The sequence below is a fragment of the Ornithodoros turicata genome, chromosome 4 (genome assembly GCF_037126465.1).
Source record: "Ornithodoros turicata isolate Travis chromosome 4, ASM3712646v1, whole genome shotgun sequence".
Lineage (NCBI taxonomy): Eukaryota > Metazoa > Arthropoda > Arachnida > Ixodida > Argasidae > Ornithodoros > Ornithodoros turicata.
Genome location: NC_088204.1, coordinates 21334285 through 21348831, shown reverse-complemented (window position 1 = coordinate 21348831; position 14547 = coordinate 21334285). Strand labels below are relative to the sequence as shown.

The following is a 14547-nucleotide window of genomic DNA, read 5'->3' as shown; positions in this document are numbered from 1 at the left end:
CACACGGTGTCGAATATCGGGAGTGGCGAACTGCGCACTTAGCAGACGACACTTAGCAGACGACACCGTCAGCGTCTTTCCTGTCATCTGCTACGGAATATCTTGTGCCTGTGTCGCAGGATATTCCCCACGGTTAGCAGTGTACGTGAACACTAGACGTTGAGCGCTCGCGCTCAGAAAGCTATGACGTTTTTCGCGGTTTTCGCTTCTGCGGGGAATGTCGCTCGTGTGAATACACGGTAAAAGTATTGTCCGCCTGTAGGTTTCGAGTCGTGTTGTAATCTCGTCCTTCGACGACACGTCTTTGTCTAAACCCACTGTTCCAGGGTCCATCCTCGCCTCATCCTATAGTTTGTGAGACATGCTCATACTCTTTGTCTGAGGTCTGGCACCTGCATCTCAGCCAACTAAGTTCCCGAGCGTTACTTTCATGAATTTTCTGCGATACCAACGCAGCTGTCGGACATCTACTTATCTGCTGGTGAACAGTGCGATGCTCAGCGCTCCATACTGAGGTCCCCCTACCGATGGCTCAATATTGATATTGCGCTGTGTCTATGTGTGTGTCTAAGAGGTGAAGTCTTTTGCTAACGTCAGGGGCGGATTTAAGGGTCTGTCAAGGGGGGGTCGTAAGTAAATTTCGTGCTTTGCGGCACAGCATCATCCAGGACATAGGGTTTTTACATAGAGAGCACAGCCGTATGGGGCACCGCCCCTTAAATCCGCCCCTGGCTAACGTTACTGCATCATGTACTATTTCTCGCTTTCTTTCTCTTTGCCATTTTTCGCTGTTTTTTTTTTTTTTTTTTTTTTTTCGTAATAGTCACTGTTCAGCGATGGACACCCATCCCCGTGTGAATGAGGCTGTATTCCCTCAGCTTGACCCCAACGCCTATTGAATGATTTCAAGCAGGGTCAGGCAGGGTGGTCCGGTCGACCTCTCAGATTTTTTTTGTTCCAGTATATATTGAAGCCTAGTGCTTAGGAAGCACATTGGCGGAGGAAATAGCTGCAAATATCTTTTTATAGTCGTTTTTTTAAAAAATAATGCTCAAGGCTGACCATTTCGAGCACTGCGCTTCCTCGCAATTCTCAGGCCTTGTATACTTCCTAACAGGCGGACATACTTTCTAACGCGCGTTTAGTGAGTGGTGGTCAAAAATGCGCAACTTTGGTTGCGTGTTTTCTGGTGTTTTCCATATTCGCATACTCGTGACGTGGTTCATATTCCTCACACGTATAAACTCGCATGCGATTTGCGATTTTTTTTATCTCGACATCTGCAAAACCTAGAACCGCAAAGATAGATAAAACAGTGCAGCAGCACATAGGCAATAAGCGTGGAAAAAACTAACTGCATACGAGGCCTGAAAATTGCGAGGAAGCGCAGTGCTCGAAATGGTCAGTCTTGAAGATTATTAAAAATAAAATCAACTGTAATATATTTTCAGCTATTTCCTCCTTCAATATACTTCCTAAGCACTAGGCTTCAATATATTAGGACGAAAAAAATCTGAGAGGTCGACCGGACCGCCCTCCCTGACTCTGCTTGAAATCACCCACACTCTTAGAAATGAACTTCACCACATAGCACGCTCCTATCCATCGTCCCGAATGACAACGTTCTCGCCCCTGATTTGTTGAAAACGGGAGGAGGAGCCTATTTTGTAACGTTATGCACGGCACAAAATAGGCTCCTCCTCCCGTTTTCAACAAATCAGGGGCGAGAACGTTTCATTCGGGATGATGGTTGGCTAGGAGCGTGCTATGTGGTGAAGTTCATTTTTAAGAGTGCAGTTGTATTATTTCTACTTGCTTTTGATGATAATTCGTGGTCTCACGTCGTCTGTGCGCACGGAGCACATTTGCAGGCGTCATTGCGCTGACAATGGAAAATAAATAAGATACGCTTTCTCCGTTTTATACACCTCGCACTCTTGCTCATTTTCCTTGTTGTGACGTTTTCAACTCGCCCTATCCGCTGGCCTGCTAACGCTGAACGCTGAACACAGAACACAAGAGCAAAAACAAAACGGAGAGAGCACAACGTCACTCAAAGACAAATCTTTGATCAGGTGTAAAAAGGCGGGGAGGGGGGTAGAAATACCCCAAATTCGGAATTCCCTGATATCGCGTCAAAACTTGTTTTTAGTTCCTCTCTTATCTCCCAGGTGTCGCCACCACTGAAATTTATAAAGCTCACCCCCGTTCGTCTTCGGCTATGTCGTGCACGTATTTATATTTACGCGTGCGCGGAGAAAAAATGGTAACTATAAACCTCAGCCAAACAAATCTTAATCCCTCAAAGCGTGTGTCTGTAGTGTGTGCTACAACCAACTGTATTCTGTAGAAAAGAGACGAACCTGTTGTTGTGGCCATCAAGTTAATTTCTCTTATGGGTCACTTGACCTTGCGTATTAATACACTTTAACTCATTAAATAGGAATGCTGTATACCACGCTTTTGGAAAGAAGCGCCAACAAGGAAAGCGAAGAGTTTTAGGACCCCAGCAGCTGTAGCATCCTTGCCACTGTTTAAAGCGCTGATAATCTGCAAAATATCGTCTTGATGAAGAAGCGTGGACCCAGCAGCACTGCCAAGCTTTACTTGGCTGGGTACAATGTTGTGCAGTGTGCTGGGCAAGTACATTTCTGCTTATACGGACGTCTCATATTCGGTTGCAAGAAGGAAAATCTTTAGCGTTTGTGTAGCTTGCGGAGCAAAACGCTTCATAAATGCTCCAAGGTCAGGCTACAGCTTCGTAATCCAGTGCGCTATATTTAGCTCACTAGATGGTGCATGTAATTTCAAGCCGTCGTCTGCACCCGCTAGTGTCGTTGCAGTGAGGGTTTCCACAGTCTAGTACTCTATCTTGTCAATCGATCGTAATTAGCTCTGGAACTCGAATGTCCCGCGGGGTTTTCTTCTAATTACCTTTTAGCATTGATATCATCCACGCACACATTTCAGCTGGGGATATGTCCTGTACAGTACCCTCGCCTACCTCCTGGAACACAAGACATACACTGGATTATGGACTCATGTTGCTCAAGCAACGCAGCTCTTTCAGACGTTTGCACTTCTCGAGGTAACGCTGATGCATCATCAGCCTCAATTTCTTAATTAGGAATTAACTAAAGCAGTCACATGACCTTTTTCTTGGTTCCACTTGCGCCGATTATGTTAGAGGAGGAAAGTAATCTCTTCCGGTTCAAAGGTCTTGAGCAACATATACGTAATAAGTTTTTCTTTCATCTAGGTGGTACACTGTCTCATTGGCATTGTAGCTTCTAATTGGTTTTTGACATTGATCCAAATCTTGTCACGCCTGATGGTAGTTTGGGGAATTCTTGTTCCCGTACCTGAGGTAAGCAAAGATTATAGGTTGCATACTCGCATGTTTTCCTCATACAGAACTGAGAGAGTTGACCAAATATTCATACTTTGTTTCAGTCACAAAACCAGTATGGCATCGTCATGCTTCTAGTTGCATGGTGCATAGCAGAAATCACAAGATACTCATTCTACGGACTGACACTGTACAATGCCTGCCCCTACGGTTTAACATGGTGCAGGTAACCATTCCTTCCAGTCATACCTCAGCTGAACCTATTAATGCAACCACATATTCCAGGTACTCCTTCTTCCTCGTGCTGTACCCTACCGGAGTGTCCGTAAGAACTTTTCTGCTCGTACGCAGCACCTCATTTATTGATTCTCGTAACTGCTTTCCCACGTATAGGGTGAGATCATCACAATGGTAGCAGCCCTGCCGTACATCAAGGCTCGTCAGCTTTTCACAACAACTTTGCCAAATGCAGCAAACTTTTCATTTGACTATCACCTCGCCGTCATCCTCATCATCGCGTCGTATGCACCTTGTAAGTGCACGCACATTCGTTACCTTGTTTATGTATATATATATATATATAGTTATGCTACCTTTTATTTTTAGTCTTCCCACAACTTTTTGGCCACCTCTTGAAGCAGCGGACCAAATTTCTGCATTCCAAGCAAGAGACCAAGAAGGCATAAAAAAAAAATGCTTACAGGGTTGCCATATCATTGGGTCATGCTTGGTTGTTCTTCGCTGCTGCAGATACAATCCGTTATGACATGCCACTTCTCAATGCTACATTCCACAAATTTGTCTTGCAATCTCTTTTCTTTTACTATTTTTCATTCTCTGTAGCTCTGGTTTATGGGACTGTCGTAATGTTACGTATTTGGTTGAATGTGACTAAAAACTGTGCTCAATGCCAGGAAAATGCAAAAAAACTACTTAAGTATTTTTATACAATATACACATGTTGTGCTGGTGTGAGACAAAATAAATGACACACTTTTCATATTATACTTTTTGTATTACTATATACTCCAACTCTTACAAGAAGAACCGCCTTCGGCTTGTTTCCATTTCATGTCTCTGCAAAACGAACAGTATAATTACAGTAATTAAAGAGTGAAAGCAAGTGGAGAGAAATAACTTACCTTGAGAACCCATTCGTACTCTCCAAACTTTGAGTCGAATGTTCCCTTCTGCAAGCTTTTGAGTCTCAGAGTGAACCTCGGACCAATTTCCTGAATGTTGACCCTCTCAGCATTTTTGAATTCGTACCTGAAAATGGGAAGAATTTTCAAATATCAAATATATGTAAAACAATAATGGTGTGCACAATGTTTAGAAAGATACTGTATTATTTGAGTGGACTTTTGCCCACTAGAAGGATCCAATGTTTCCAGGCAACATATTATTTGCAGCTTTGTACAGTGCTGGACAAAAGTTTACGGAACGCGCGAGAGGTGTATTTTCTCTGGGCAGAGACACCCTAGCGGTGAGTGGAAGCGGGCGAGTCCACGCGTTCAGAGGGATGAAAGAGTGCGCTTGTGGCGACCCACCGTGGTAGTAGTGGTAACTTTGCTTGTGAGTGTAACGAACGCCAAAATGGCTTCGTTTTCGGTCTGCTGCACCGAGCGCGAGTGGAAGTCCCTCCGCTATCGGAGAGATAACAGGGCGCTAAGATGAATTGAGGTGACAACGGGCTGCAGTGCCTAGCTTTTTTCTTTTTTTTACGCCTCAGCGTAATGCAGCTGACATGGCCTGCGCAGAGCCCGGACTTAAACATCATCGAAAACTTCTGGGGCAGCCTGAAGAATAGGGTGAGCAAGAGACGGACGCCTACAAGGAGCAAGGACGCACTCTGGGAATTTATAGAAGCAGAGTGGTCCTTGCTACGTGAAGACGTGGACCTTGTCCGTCGGCTATACGCTTCCCTTCCTGTGCGTATGGCCCCAGTTATTGCTGCGAAAGGGGGCCGACAAAGTATTGAGACAGTATCGTCTCCCCCTGCCTCTTTTTTGTATGTGTGTTCAAGGGTATACACTCTTTTCTTCTGTTTTTGTCTAATAAAAAAAGAAAAAAGCTAGGCACTGCGAGCCCGTTGTCACCTCAATTCATCTTACCGCCCTGTTATCTCTCCTATAGCGGGGAGACTTCCTTCCCGCAATAGCCACTTGCTCGGTGCAGTAGACTGAAAACGAAACCATTTTGGCGTTCGTTACACCCAAAAGCAAAGTTACCACTACTACCACGGTGGGTCGCCACAAGCGCACTCTTCCATCCCTCTGAACGGGTGGACTCGCCCGCTTCCGCTCGCCGCTAGGGTGTCTCTGCCCAGAGAAAATACGCCGCTCGCGCGTTCCGTAAACTTTTGTCCAGCACTGTACACTGGACTTCATGTGTGCCACAACTTTCAAAGGAGACAAAACCTGGGGCAAAAACTGTGCAATGGCAGCCTTGATTTACTTGATTTACCAGTGTTGAAATTTTAGCTGGAAACTAAAGCTATGGAACTTTTTAAAACTAAAAGTGCAGCTGTAGTAAAAGACCTAAATGTTTATTTTCCAACCTGTGGTGCCTAAAGAAGATATAATCACGTTGGTTATGAAACGTGACAACTCTTCGGCCACGGAACTGCGGGTCATAGTGGAAGAGGCAAGCGAGCATCCGCCCAATCGAGTGTCCGAGTCGGGTGTTGAAGTTGTTGAGGATGACCTCTGGTCGATGTGCGCTGTACGGCGCTTTCTTCTACGGAAGGAAGCATCGCGTTAGTCAACGGCAGTGGCTGTGAGCGTTAAGGGCTACGTACCCTGATGTCCTTGCACATTTTTACGCTGCTTATTCTGAAGTACGCAGTTGGTCCATTGGGAAGATGGGTCAGGAGAAGACCATCTGTAGTGAGATTTCTTAAGGAGAAATATGGTCATGTCAAGCATCAGATAAGCCAATGATAATAGGTGTGAGAATGTAATGCCTTCAGGACATTTGAGGTATAAATATTTAAGTAGGTGTCACGTGCTATGGGAGGGCACCTTGTTCTTGCCACAGTTAGGGTGCCCCTGAATACTAGCGTCCTCTGTGTAGAGTGGAGTAACCCTTTGCGGAAGCGAATGCCGCCATTCTGAATTCACCCTCACCATGCATGAATGCTGTGTTCTGATTTCACCCACTTTTTCAAACCTCCTCTGCTATGTATTTACTCAGCTCCACAATGTAGTGTGTAGCTAAGCGTATCGCTACACTTTTATGAGCGCATCACAAGCTGTGGATGGGCATTAAGATGGTGGAAGTTCATAGCAGATAACACGGTTCTTCACCCTCACAGGGGGAGCCACTATTCAGGCCCCTAACCACAGTCTTCTCATTTGGTTGTGCCAAAATGGAATCCCTATACATCCTGCGTTTCCCCAATCTTCGAAATGAATCTCAGATAAAGGTGATAAAATGTAATCAGCAAGTTTTGTCTCAAACTGATCGCTAGATTATTTTAAGAACAAGATCCAGAAGCCACCGAGAGTGATGCCACGTCAAGGAATGCTCTGGCTACAAAAATTGATTACAAATAAATGGCTACAAATTTAATTGAAATAATTTGCACAGAGAAACCTTGTAACAGCACTTTTTTTTAGGCTTTGATTTTGGTCCGCAATGTCACTGTAACCCATTTGATTCCGAAGCCCGTGATCCACCGGCCTCCAGAAAAGCACTCGTTTTAAAAGCGCGCAAATAGATGGCAACACTGTCAATGCTCCCCCAGAGCCGTTTATAGGGAGAGTTTGGCCATTAGGAGGAGCCTAACTTGAAGCGCGTCATGCGACGTCATGGCTAAGCCACCTCCCTCGCCGTGCTCTATTGTTGTGCAGTTGTCAGCCGGTCGCCGACACCATATTGATGCTGATCGTTGTTTACGATGCAAAGAGGGAAGACACGTGCGTACATTGTCCTTCGAAAGCCCTTCGTCCTTGAACTCTCTCAGTTTGGCAACAAAACCCCCGTTATCAGAGGCGGCTGTGGGTCATAAGCCGGTTATTCCTGTAGACTGCATTCATTGCGACAACAAAGCTGACAGACAGCATCAATATGGCGCGCATCAGATGGCTGATAAGCGGATTCTGCTTGGTCTTTTTTGGCGGCGCAACGACGACTCTGACGTCAAAATAGGCTCCACCCACGAGGCGGCAAAAAATCAGAGAATGGCCAAACTCTCCCTATAAATGGCTCTGTGCTCCCCTCATTTGCTTAGTCCTTTTAACCAGATGGCAATGGTAATCCAGCACTGCGGTGGCAATTTGCGTGGGGGTGTGTTTCTTTTTTTAATGAGAACGTGATCGCTGAGAAGCAGTTGTCTCACCAGTGATGAAACACTGCAGCAATTATTCAAGAGCGACAATTATGAAGATTGTGATGACCCCGAACTTTCAAGAGCTGATGAATTCGAGGATGGGATGAGGATAGAGTGAGGCATCCGATCCAGACGTTTCAGCGGTGTCTGTGCCGTAGACTTCTAATGTACCAAAGTAGGTTGGATCTTCTGCCTGCATGCTTTTAAGCTATATCACACCAAGAAGGTTCTTTAAGTGCATAACATTAGCCTAAGTTTGGGGGGGGGCAAAATAAAGCAAAAATTATTCTCCTGCATCTGTTCTAGCAGATGTTATGGCTTTCATTCCGTTGTACATTGTTAGGAATCAAGCGCAGAATGCTGCCCGCGATGGGGTGACCGATTGGCGGACGTGAAGGGGTTAAGCATTTGTGAAACTTCAAATGCTGAGTGGAAAGGATACTGGGATGTCGCCTGTCCTCGTTAATTACTGCGATGTCAGTGTATCCCAGTTCACCAGCTTTCACAACCAGCTTCTTGATCCGGGCTCGGTTTCTCCACCGAAACTCCGCGTTAGGGACCGACTGCTTCAGTTCTCTGCAGAACTGAATGGTGCGCTGAAATTGCATGAAAAACATTTAATTTAGTTCATATTTAACTGTACTGAAAAAACTGTACGCACCTTGTGTGGGTTATCACTGGTTGTAATGAGAAGTTTCGGGACGTATTCTTTTCGGAAATATGCAGCCATTTCGTCCATGGCTTCGTCAAGTTGAACCTCTTCATCTTCGGGGTCGACCATAGTATCGTCGGGTTCCCGAGTACTCTCAATCGTCTTCGGAACCTGCTTCGGTGGTGCCTGATAAAAAGAAGTTTTCTTTTCAGGTGCTCGCATAAATGACTTGTCTACAACATAAATAGACTAAATACTGCAAAAACGTACTGCATCTCCGAGCCGTTCTGCTTCCTTTCTGCGTTTCTTCTGGGCTGTTCTTTTAACCTATAGAAGATTGACAAATAACGTGTGTCATTTACTGTATAAGGCCTGTGCGAATGTTACAAGATCTACGATATCTTCTTCGAAGGATCACGCAATTAGAAGATAGATTTGATTGACAGGGTGATGTTTGCCACACATATAAATGCTGTTTTACAGCAAGCGGAGCAATGAAAACACCGAAGAAAGTGCGCATCTACGTACCTTCTGCTTCAGACGTTTAAGTTTTAGGTATTCTTCTAACCTACGTTGTTTATTTTTTATCTGCGAGATGTTTCTGACGTGAACGGGAGCTTCCTCGTTGTTTTCGTCCGCCATATTTCCCACGTGCAATGCTAACAAGACCTAGCACCTAGTCTTTACTTTACACTCCTGCTCTATGACGGCGCTACGTTCCAGTGTACTTTATGTGATCTGCTGGGTCCCCTACAAGCCCTACAATTTAACGAGCCTTGTTTTTGTTTTAGAGAAGATGTTACGCTTTGGCGAATTACGCTTCAGTGAAAGAAAGGCTCGCTTTGTCGGAGAACGTGGGGCACGTTTTACAGAACAGCGTTCTCGCGAATGAAGTTTTGGTTTCAGTTTCGACCGAAAGATGTGAAAGTAGGTCCATTCTTTTCGAAAGTGCTGCACCAGTTCTCAAATACATGCGAGGTCCATGACGACAAGAATGCGAGAGGGTTACACGGTTACACTCCTCGAACTAGTTCAGGAGGTGCAGGCGAAAAGAATGGCCTAGTGTGTTTGCGTAGTTTTTTTTTTTTTTTTCCTTGGAAAAGTGCCGATGTTTCGTAGATAATGCGTGCTTCCTTTACGGAATAACACTAATACTTTGCGATAGCTTCATTCAAAAGCATTTATTTCAATGCGCCACTCCCCCAATCAAGCTGTTAATTAACGTCTTCGCTACCTTGGGTCTCAAATGAGTGCCATATTGTTCTGGAGCCACTACAGGAAAGCAAATTCCTTTCTCGTTGTTAGAAACCACTGTACTCCAATGGGGAATGCCTGTTTTACAACTGGGCACAAGAGTGTCACCACCTGGTCGCGTCACTTACAACGATGTTGCTCTTTCTCGACCCAGAGCAATGTCTTTTCTCCTCTCAGACTTTCCCGCTTTTTCCCGGTTTCTCTGTTTGTAATGTTAGTTGCGTATTTGTTCTTGAACTTACTGCCTCGTCGTTCTATCTTCGAGTTTTTTCAGCCGAACGCATCGATAGTTCAACTGTGGAAAGGAGATCTTCAATTGTGCTACTTTCTCCTAATTTCTAGAAAACTGGCGGACACAACTACATGTGCTCCAAATTACATAATCCCCTCTGCCTTGGAAATCCAGGTCACTTATGCAAGCTATAACCAACTTTTCAGTTTAACACACCTTCCGTTAAGAAGACGGTACCAGCCACTACAACCTTGCATGATGTATGATGTAAAACCCCGAGACTACAACCTTGCTTCCTCATAGGCTCACCATACGGCTTTTAGGAATCCCATAAACAGGTACACGTTCTCGCGTATCTCAAAAGAGACAAGAAACAGAAAGGAAACCGAAGCCAACGCGAAGTTTAGGTCATAGATAGAATGGCGTAGATGCAGGCTAGCTGGTGGATAAACTCCAATGATGTCCATCGCTCAGGGCCTATCATGAAGTTTAGGTCAGCTCGCTGAAAACGGCATTCCTGATACAGTCAACATGCTACTGCCTTTCTAAATGATCTCCATGGCTATAAGAGCTTATATATGTACGTCTTTATTTTTGCTTTTTAAAACTCCGTGCTCATTGTCCGTAACGAAAATACGAGAAACAAACGAAGATGAGCAACAGAGAAAGGAAGATCCAGTGGCCGAAGTTGAAACAAAATGGCAGGGAAAAAAAACGCCTACAGGTCTAATAAGAATCTGTCTATACTTACGCAGCAGCTCAATAAAATAGTATCAATAATAATGAGAAAATACAGGGCCCCGAGCACGTGCGCAAGTAAGTCCGTGCAGCGTCCGGACATCTCAGTGTAACTTCCTGTGAGGACAAACGACGGATATTTGTGGGAAGTCCAAACCGTGGCCACTCGGAGGTGTGGCGGACGTCCATCGGAAAAATGTCTGTCTTCCAGGGAGATCCGAATTTCTGGGAAAGGGTGTCCCCAGGAACACCACGGGAAGTTTTGTTCCGTTTAGGTATGTGACGTTGGCATTGCCGTCTCGTGAATTGGGGAGCCCCAAGTATCTTTACTAGTTTGAACCGCACCGGCTTTCAACAAACATAACAAAATACAGTTAACGTTTCGGGTCCCATCATCAGAATGACGCTGTCCTGGTCGTCATCGGGTACCGGTGACGACCAGGACAGCGTCATTCTGATGATGGGACCCGAATGGGACCCGAAACGTTAACTGTATTTTGTTATGTTTGTTGAAAGCCGGTGCGGTTCAAACTAGTAAAGATGTCTACTCCCGGCAATTGGACTATATTCAGAGCCCCAAGTAATCGGGACGGACAAGTCTCCATGCTTTCTCAGTCACTCACACATTCATACATGAGGCAGGCGGCTGGCGAGAATAGAACCCAATGGGGGACGGCTCGGCTCGTTTGTCGGATATCGCTCCCTAGCGTTCATCTTGAGCATCAGCTGGGTGCAGGCTTCGGAGGTGGCCATCGGTGTGTGCCCGCAGTCAGCGCCTATGCTACAGAATAGATGTCATTGCAACCCATGTGTCTCACAGTATGGAAACGAAAACTATCGTCCTGTGTTGGATTCGGGTAATGGCTATTGCTGTTGTGTCATGATATTTCAGTTACTTTTCATTTTATTTTTGTATTTTTGTGCCTCCATTCTCTGTAATGCTCTAAATACTACACGACAGCATGGAAACAAAGCGCAATATTTGATATCGAGGGTGCATCACACGCTTACCTACTCGTGACATAACGGGTCCAGGAAGAAATGTCCCCCCGAAGAAATGTCCCCGGAAAAAATGTCCCCTGAGGAACATTCACTTTTGGTACACGTGAACTGGTTGACTTCGGACGTTGACTCTTTACTAGGACGGTGTGAATATTTGGATTTTTGGAACACCGAAACGAGTAATCGCATATCCTATTCCATTTCCGAATCAAATATGGAATTCAGTGTTCGAATTCCGAATCGAATTGATGTTTCTTCTAAACCGAATATACGAGGGGTGTTCAAGTGAAACCGGGACTTTTCATTTTTCGCAAAAGTAAAATGAGACAGGCGAGAAATTAGTTTTATTTTTCAACGTAGTCTCCAGCTGCACTAATGCACTTGTCCCAGCGTTTCACGATGTTTTGGATGCCAGCAGCGTAGAAATCCTTACTGGCGCGTAGCAGCCATGATCAGACCGCATTCTTGACCTCGTCGTCGCAGCTGAAGTGGCGCCCCCAAGGAACACCTTCAGTTGCCCGAAGAGATGGAAATCGCTGGGGGTGAGGTCTGGACTGTAAGAGGGATGTGGCAACAACTCCCAGCCAAGTTCTTGTAAGGTGCGTGTCGTGAGATGCGCGGTATGCGGGCGTGCATTGTCCTGTAGGAGGAGGACTCCTTTGGTGATGATCAGGCCCGGCCGCTTTTGCTTCAGCGCCTTATGCACATCCCTGATAACCTGACAGTAATATGCACTATTGATGGTGGTACAACTGGGCAGAAAATCAACACTAACAAAACGCCAGCCTTGTCCCAGAAAGCCGTGGCCATAACCTTACCCGCAGACGGGGTGCTTCGGAACTTCTTGGGAGCTGGCGAGCCCGGATGCTTCCATTGTTTTGATGCGTGTTTAGACTCAGGAGTGAAATGGTGCACCCACGTTTCATCGCACGTGATGATCCGATCAAGGAACGGCTATCCTTCAGTGTCGAAACGGTACCTTGGCTCTTGGGAGATTTCCAGTCCTCTCTGCCGGTCAAACACGGGAGCTGCCTCGGGACCAACGGGCACTAACTTTCTGAAACTGGAGGTGTTCATGAGTGATAGTGTTCAACGTTCCCACAGAAAGGTCCGTCTTTCAAGCCAGTTCGTGACAGTGTTATCCGCCGGTCCCTGAGGATCAGGCGCTCCACAAGTTGGATGTTCTCAGGAACTCTGACACTATGGGCTCTGAGCCGCCCCGGCCTGGATCGTCCTGCACTGATGTACGGCCGTCTCGGAACTGTTTGCGCCACTGAAACGCTATTTGCTGCGGCTATGTGTATCGTGACCATACTGAGCCTGAAGTCTTCTGTGAATTTCAGATGTCTTTACGCCTTCATTCACGAGAAACTCCATGAAAATTCGCTATTCGATGTGCGCGCTCACCTCGTTGTCGGCCATTTTTTGTCCAGCACGTGTCTTCTGTTTTGCGCAAGTGTGATGTTCCTAGGAAGTGAGGTTCCTAGAATAACTAAATGGGCTCTCCATCGAGCAGGCCAGTCGTACGAGCATCTTCTTTGTGTGTGTATGAGCACTCCTGGAGTGACAGCGGCCGTTTGAAAGAATGGACAGCACGACATTGTTTGACCGCCCCCACCCAGAGCCAAGTCAACTGTTGACGAACCAACGTCTAGCACGAAGATATAGTGCGGAGAAAACTCTCTTTTTAGCAATTTCCCTGTTTTGCCGACTCTTCCCAAAGCAGGGAATAGCCGTGGCCTGCGGAGGCTAGCAGGGCACGTAAACTGAAGCGACAGATGGGAAGAGGGAAGGCGATCACGACTTCACACGAAACCGCCGATTCCAGGAAGCCGTTTCATTACTTGGCCGGCTTTTCCCTAAGCAAAGGATGTGAGTGGGAACGGTGACCGGAGAGTCCATAAAAGGGGAGCAGCTCCATAACCAGGGAGGGAGAAGTGAGGGCAGACGACCAAGACTCGTCACAGAACCGCCTGCAGCAAGAAGTCATCGCTCGGACGGGGAACCCGGAACAACTGGTGTCGCAAGGCCCGAAACGGACTTTAGACTGTGCAACCTCTCAACAAGCAGCTCGACAGCGTCCATCAACACTGTGCCGTCACAGATTGTGCCCCAAGGACAACGTCCAATTGTGGTGAGCCGGCAGCCTGTGCACAGATCTCTTGTGTTAGATTCAATTGTGTGCCCATTATTTACTGGTGTTGGCCTCATTTCTTCCACAAACTACCCCTACCAAAGGTACCCCTATCTCGTGTGCTGTCGTTCCTACCGGGAGCGGTCATCACACAAGCTTTGGATCACCACGTGGTGAACGCGGAGGCCTGTCGCGTATGACAATGACGAAAAAGAAGTAGCGCGAGCCATTTGTACACTCAGGAGACAGAAAGTCAGGGTTTGACTTGAACACGTACCCCTCGTATTTGAATAGTCCCGAAGCTACACGCGTAATGTAGGCACATGGAGGATGTTCTTCCCATTCTGGACTGTGTTTTCCTCCGACTTCCATTTTATTATCGTAGACGAGACATCGCAATAGCCCGATGTCTGGATTCCTCGGGGCCTCTTCGGGTGCAACGCGCGAGTGACCTTTTGCCTATAAACACGGGACCTGAAAGACGAAACCTGCGGGGGAGTCTTGCTCTCGGTCTCTGAACTCTCACTATTCTCGCCTTCCGCTCTCACTTTGCTTTCGGTTTTCAACCTGTGCACATCTTATGTAATCCCAGTCCGTGTAATAAAGCATCGCTTTTTACCTCTCTCTTTTTAACCATTGGAGGAGGTTTAACTGGCTGAGAAGTCTCTTTATTCGCTATACTTACGGAGTATTGTGATGAGGTCAGCATAGAGAACATAAAATAGAGTGAGTGCTATATCAGCTATCACCTTTCCTTTCAATAAATATATATTCCCCCCCCCCCCCCTATACACATTCCATTGGCAGAGCTGGGTCAAATTTTTTCCCCCGGGAAGGGACAAAGACTGTTCCA

General features: G+C 46.2%; 2 protein-coding genes across 2 annotated transcripts; one reads left to right on the top strand and one right to left on the bottom strand.

Annotated features, from left to right (window-relative positions):
• The first annotated feature begins 2450 nt into the window (after window positions 1–2450).
• LOC135391311 (very-long-chain (3R)-3-hydroxyacyl-CoA dehydratase 2-like) lies at window positions 2451–4354 on the top strand. Its single transcript, XM_064621542.1, has 7 exons — window positions 2451–2639; window positions 2971–3088; window positions 3260–3367; window positions 3454–3575; window positions 3635–3674; window positions 3743–3881; window positions 3956–4354. Exons 1-7 carry the CDS (start codon window positions 2569–2571, stop codon window positions 4033–4035), a joined length of 678 nt encoding a protein of 225 aa, XP_064477612.1. The 5' UTR covers window positions 2451–2568; the 3' UTR covers window positions 4036–4354.
• Window positions 4344–9015, bottom strand: LOC135391310 (ribosome production factor 1-like). The gene is made up of 8 exons (XM_064621541.1): window positions 8863–9015; window positions 8605–8661; window positions 8344–8520; window positions 8125–8278; window positions 6150–6232; window positions 5910–6088; window positions 4492–4618; window positions 4344–4426 (listed from the first exon to the last, which is right to left on the bottom strand). Exons 1-8 carry the CDS (start codon window positions 8974–8976, stop codon window positions 4385–4387), a joined length of 933 nt encoding a protein of 310 aa, XP_064477611.1. The 5' UTR covers window positions 8977–9015; the 3' UTR covers window positions 4344–4384.
• Between the last annotated feature and the right edge of the window lie 5532 nt (window positions 9016–14547).

What these genes read in the sequence shown, in the direction of transcription:
- LOC135391311 (XM_064621542.1), top strand. Translation starts at nt 2,569, where the DNA reads ATGAAGAAGCGTGGACCCAGCAGCACTGCCAAGCTTTACTTGGCTGGG. An exon ending in AATGTTGTGCAGTGTGCTGG is followed by an intron (nt 2,640 to 2,970) that starts GCAAGTACATTT and finishes CACACATTTCAG; the next exon opens with CTGGGGATATGTCCTGTACA. An exon ending in CATCGCGTCGTATGCACCTT is followed by an intron (nt 3,882 to 3,955) that starts GTAAGTGCACGC and finishes TTTTATTTTTAG; the next exon opens with TCTTCCCACAACTTTTTGGC.
- LOC135391310 (XM_064621541.1), bottom strand. Translation starts at nt 8,976, where the DNA reads ATGGCGGACGAAAACAACGAGGAAGCTCCCGTTCACGTCAGAAACATC. An exon ending in CGAGGACAGGCGACATCCCA is followed by an intron (nt 6,233 to 8,124) that starts GTATCCTTTCCA and finishes ATCTCACTACAG; the next exon opens with ATGGTCTTCTCCTGACCCAT. An exon ending in ATCTTCTTTAGGCACCACAG is followed by an intron (nt 4,619 to 5,909) that starts GTTGGAAAATAA and finishes TCCCATTTTCAG; the next exon opens with GTACGAATTCAAAAATGCTG.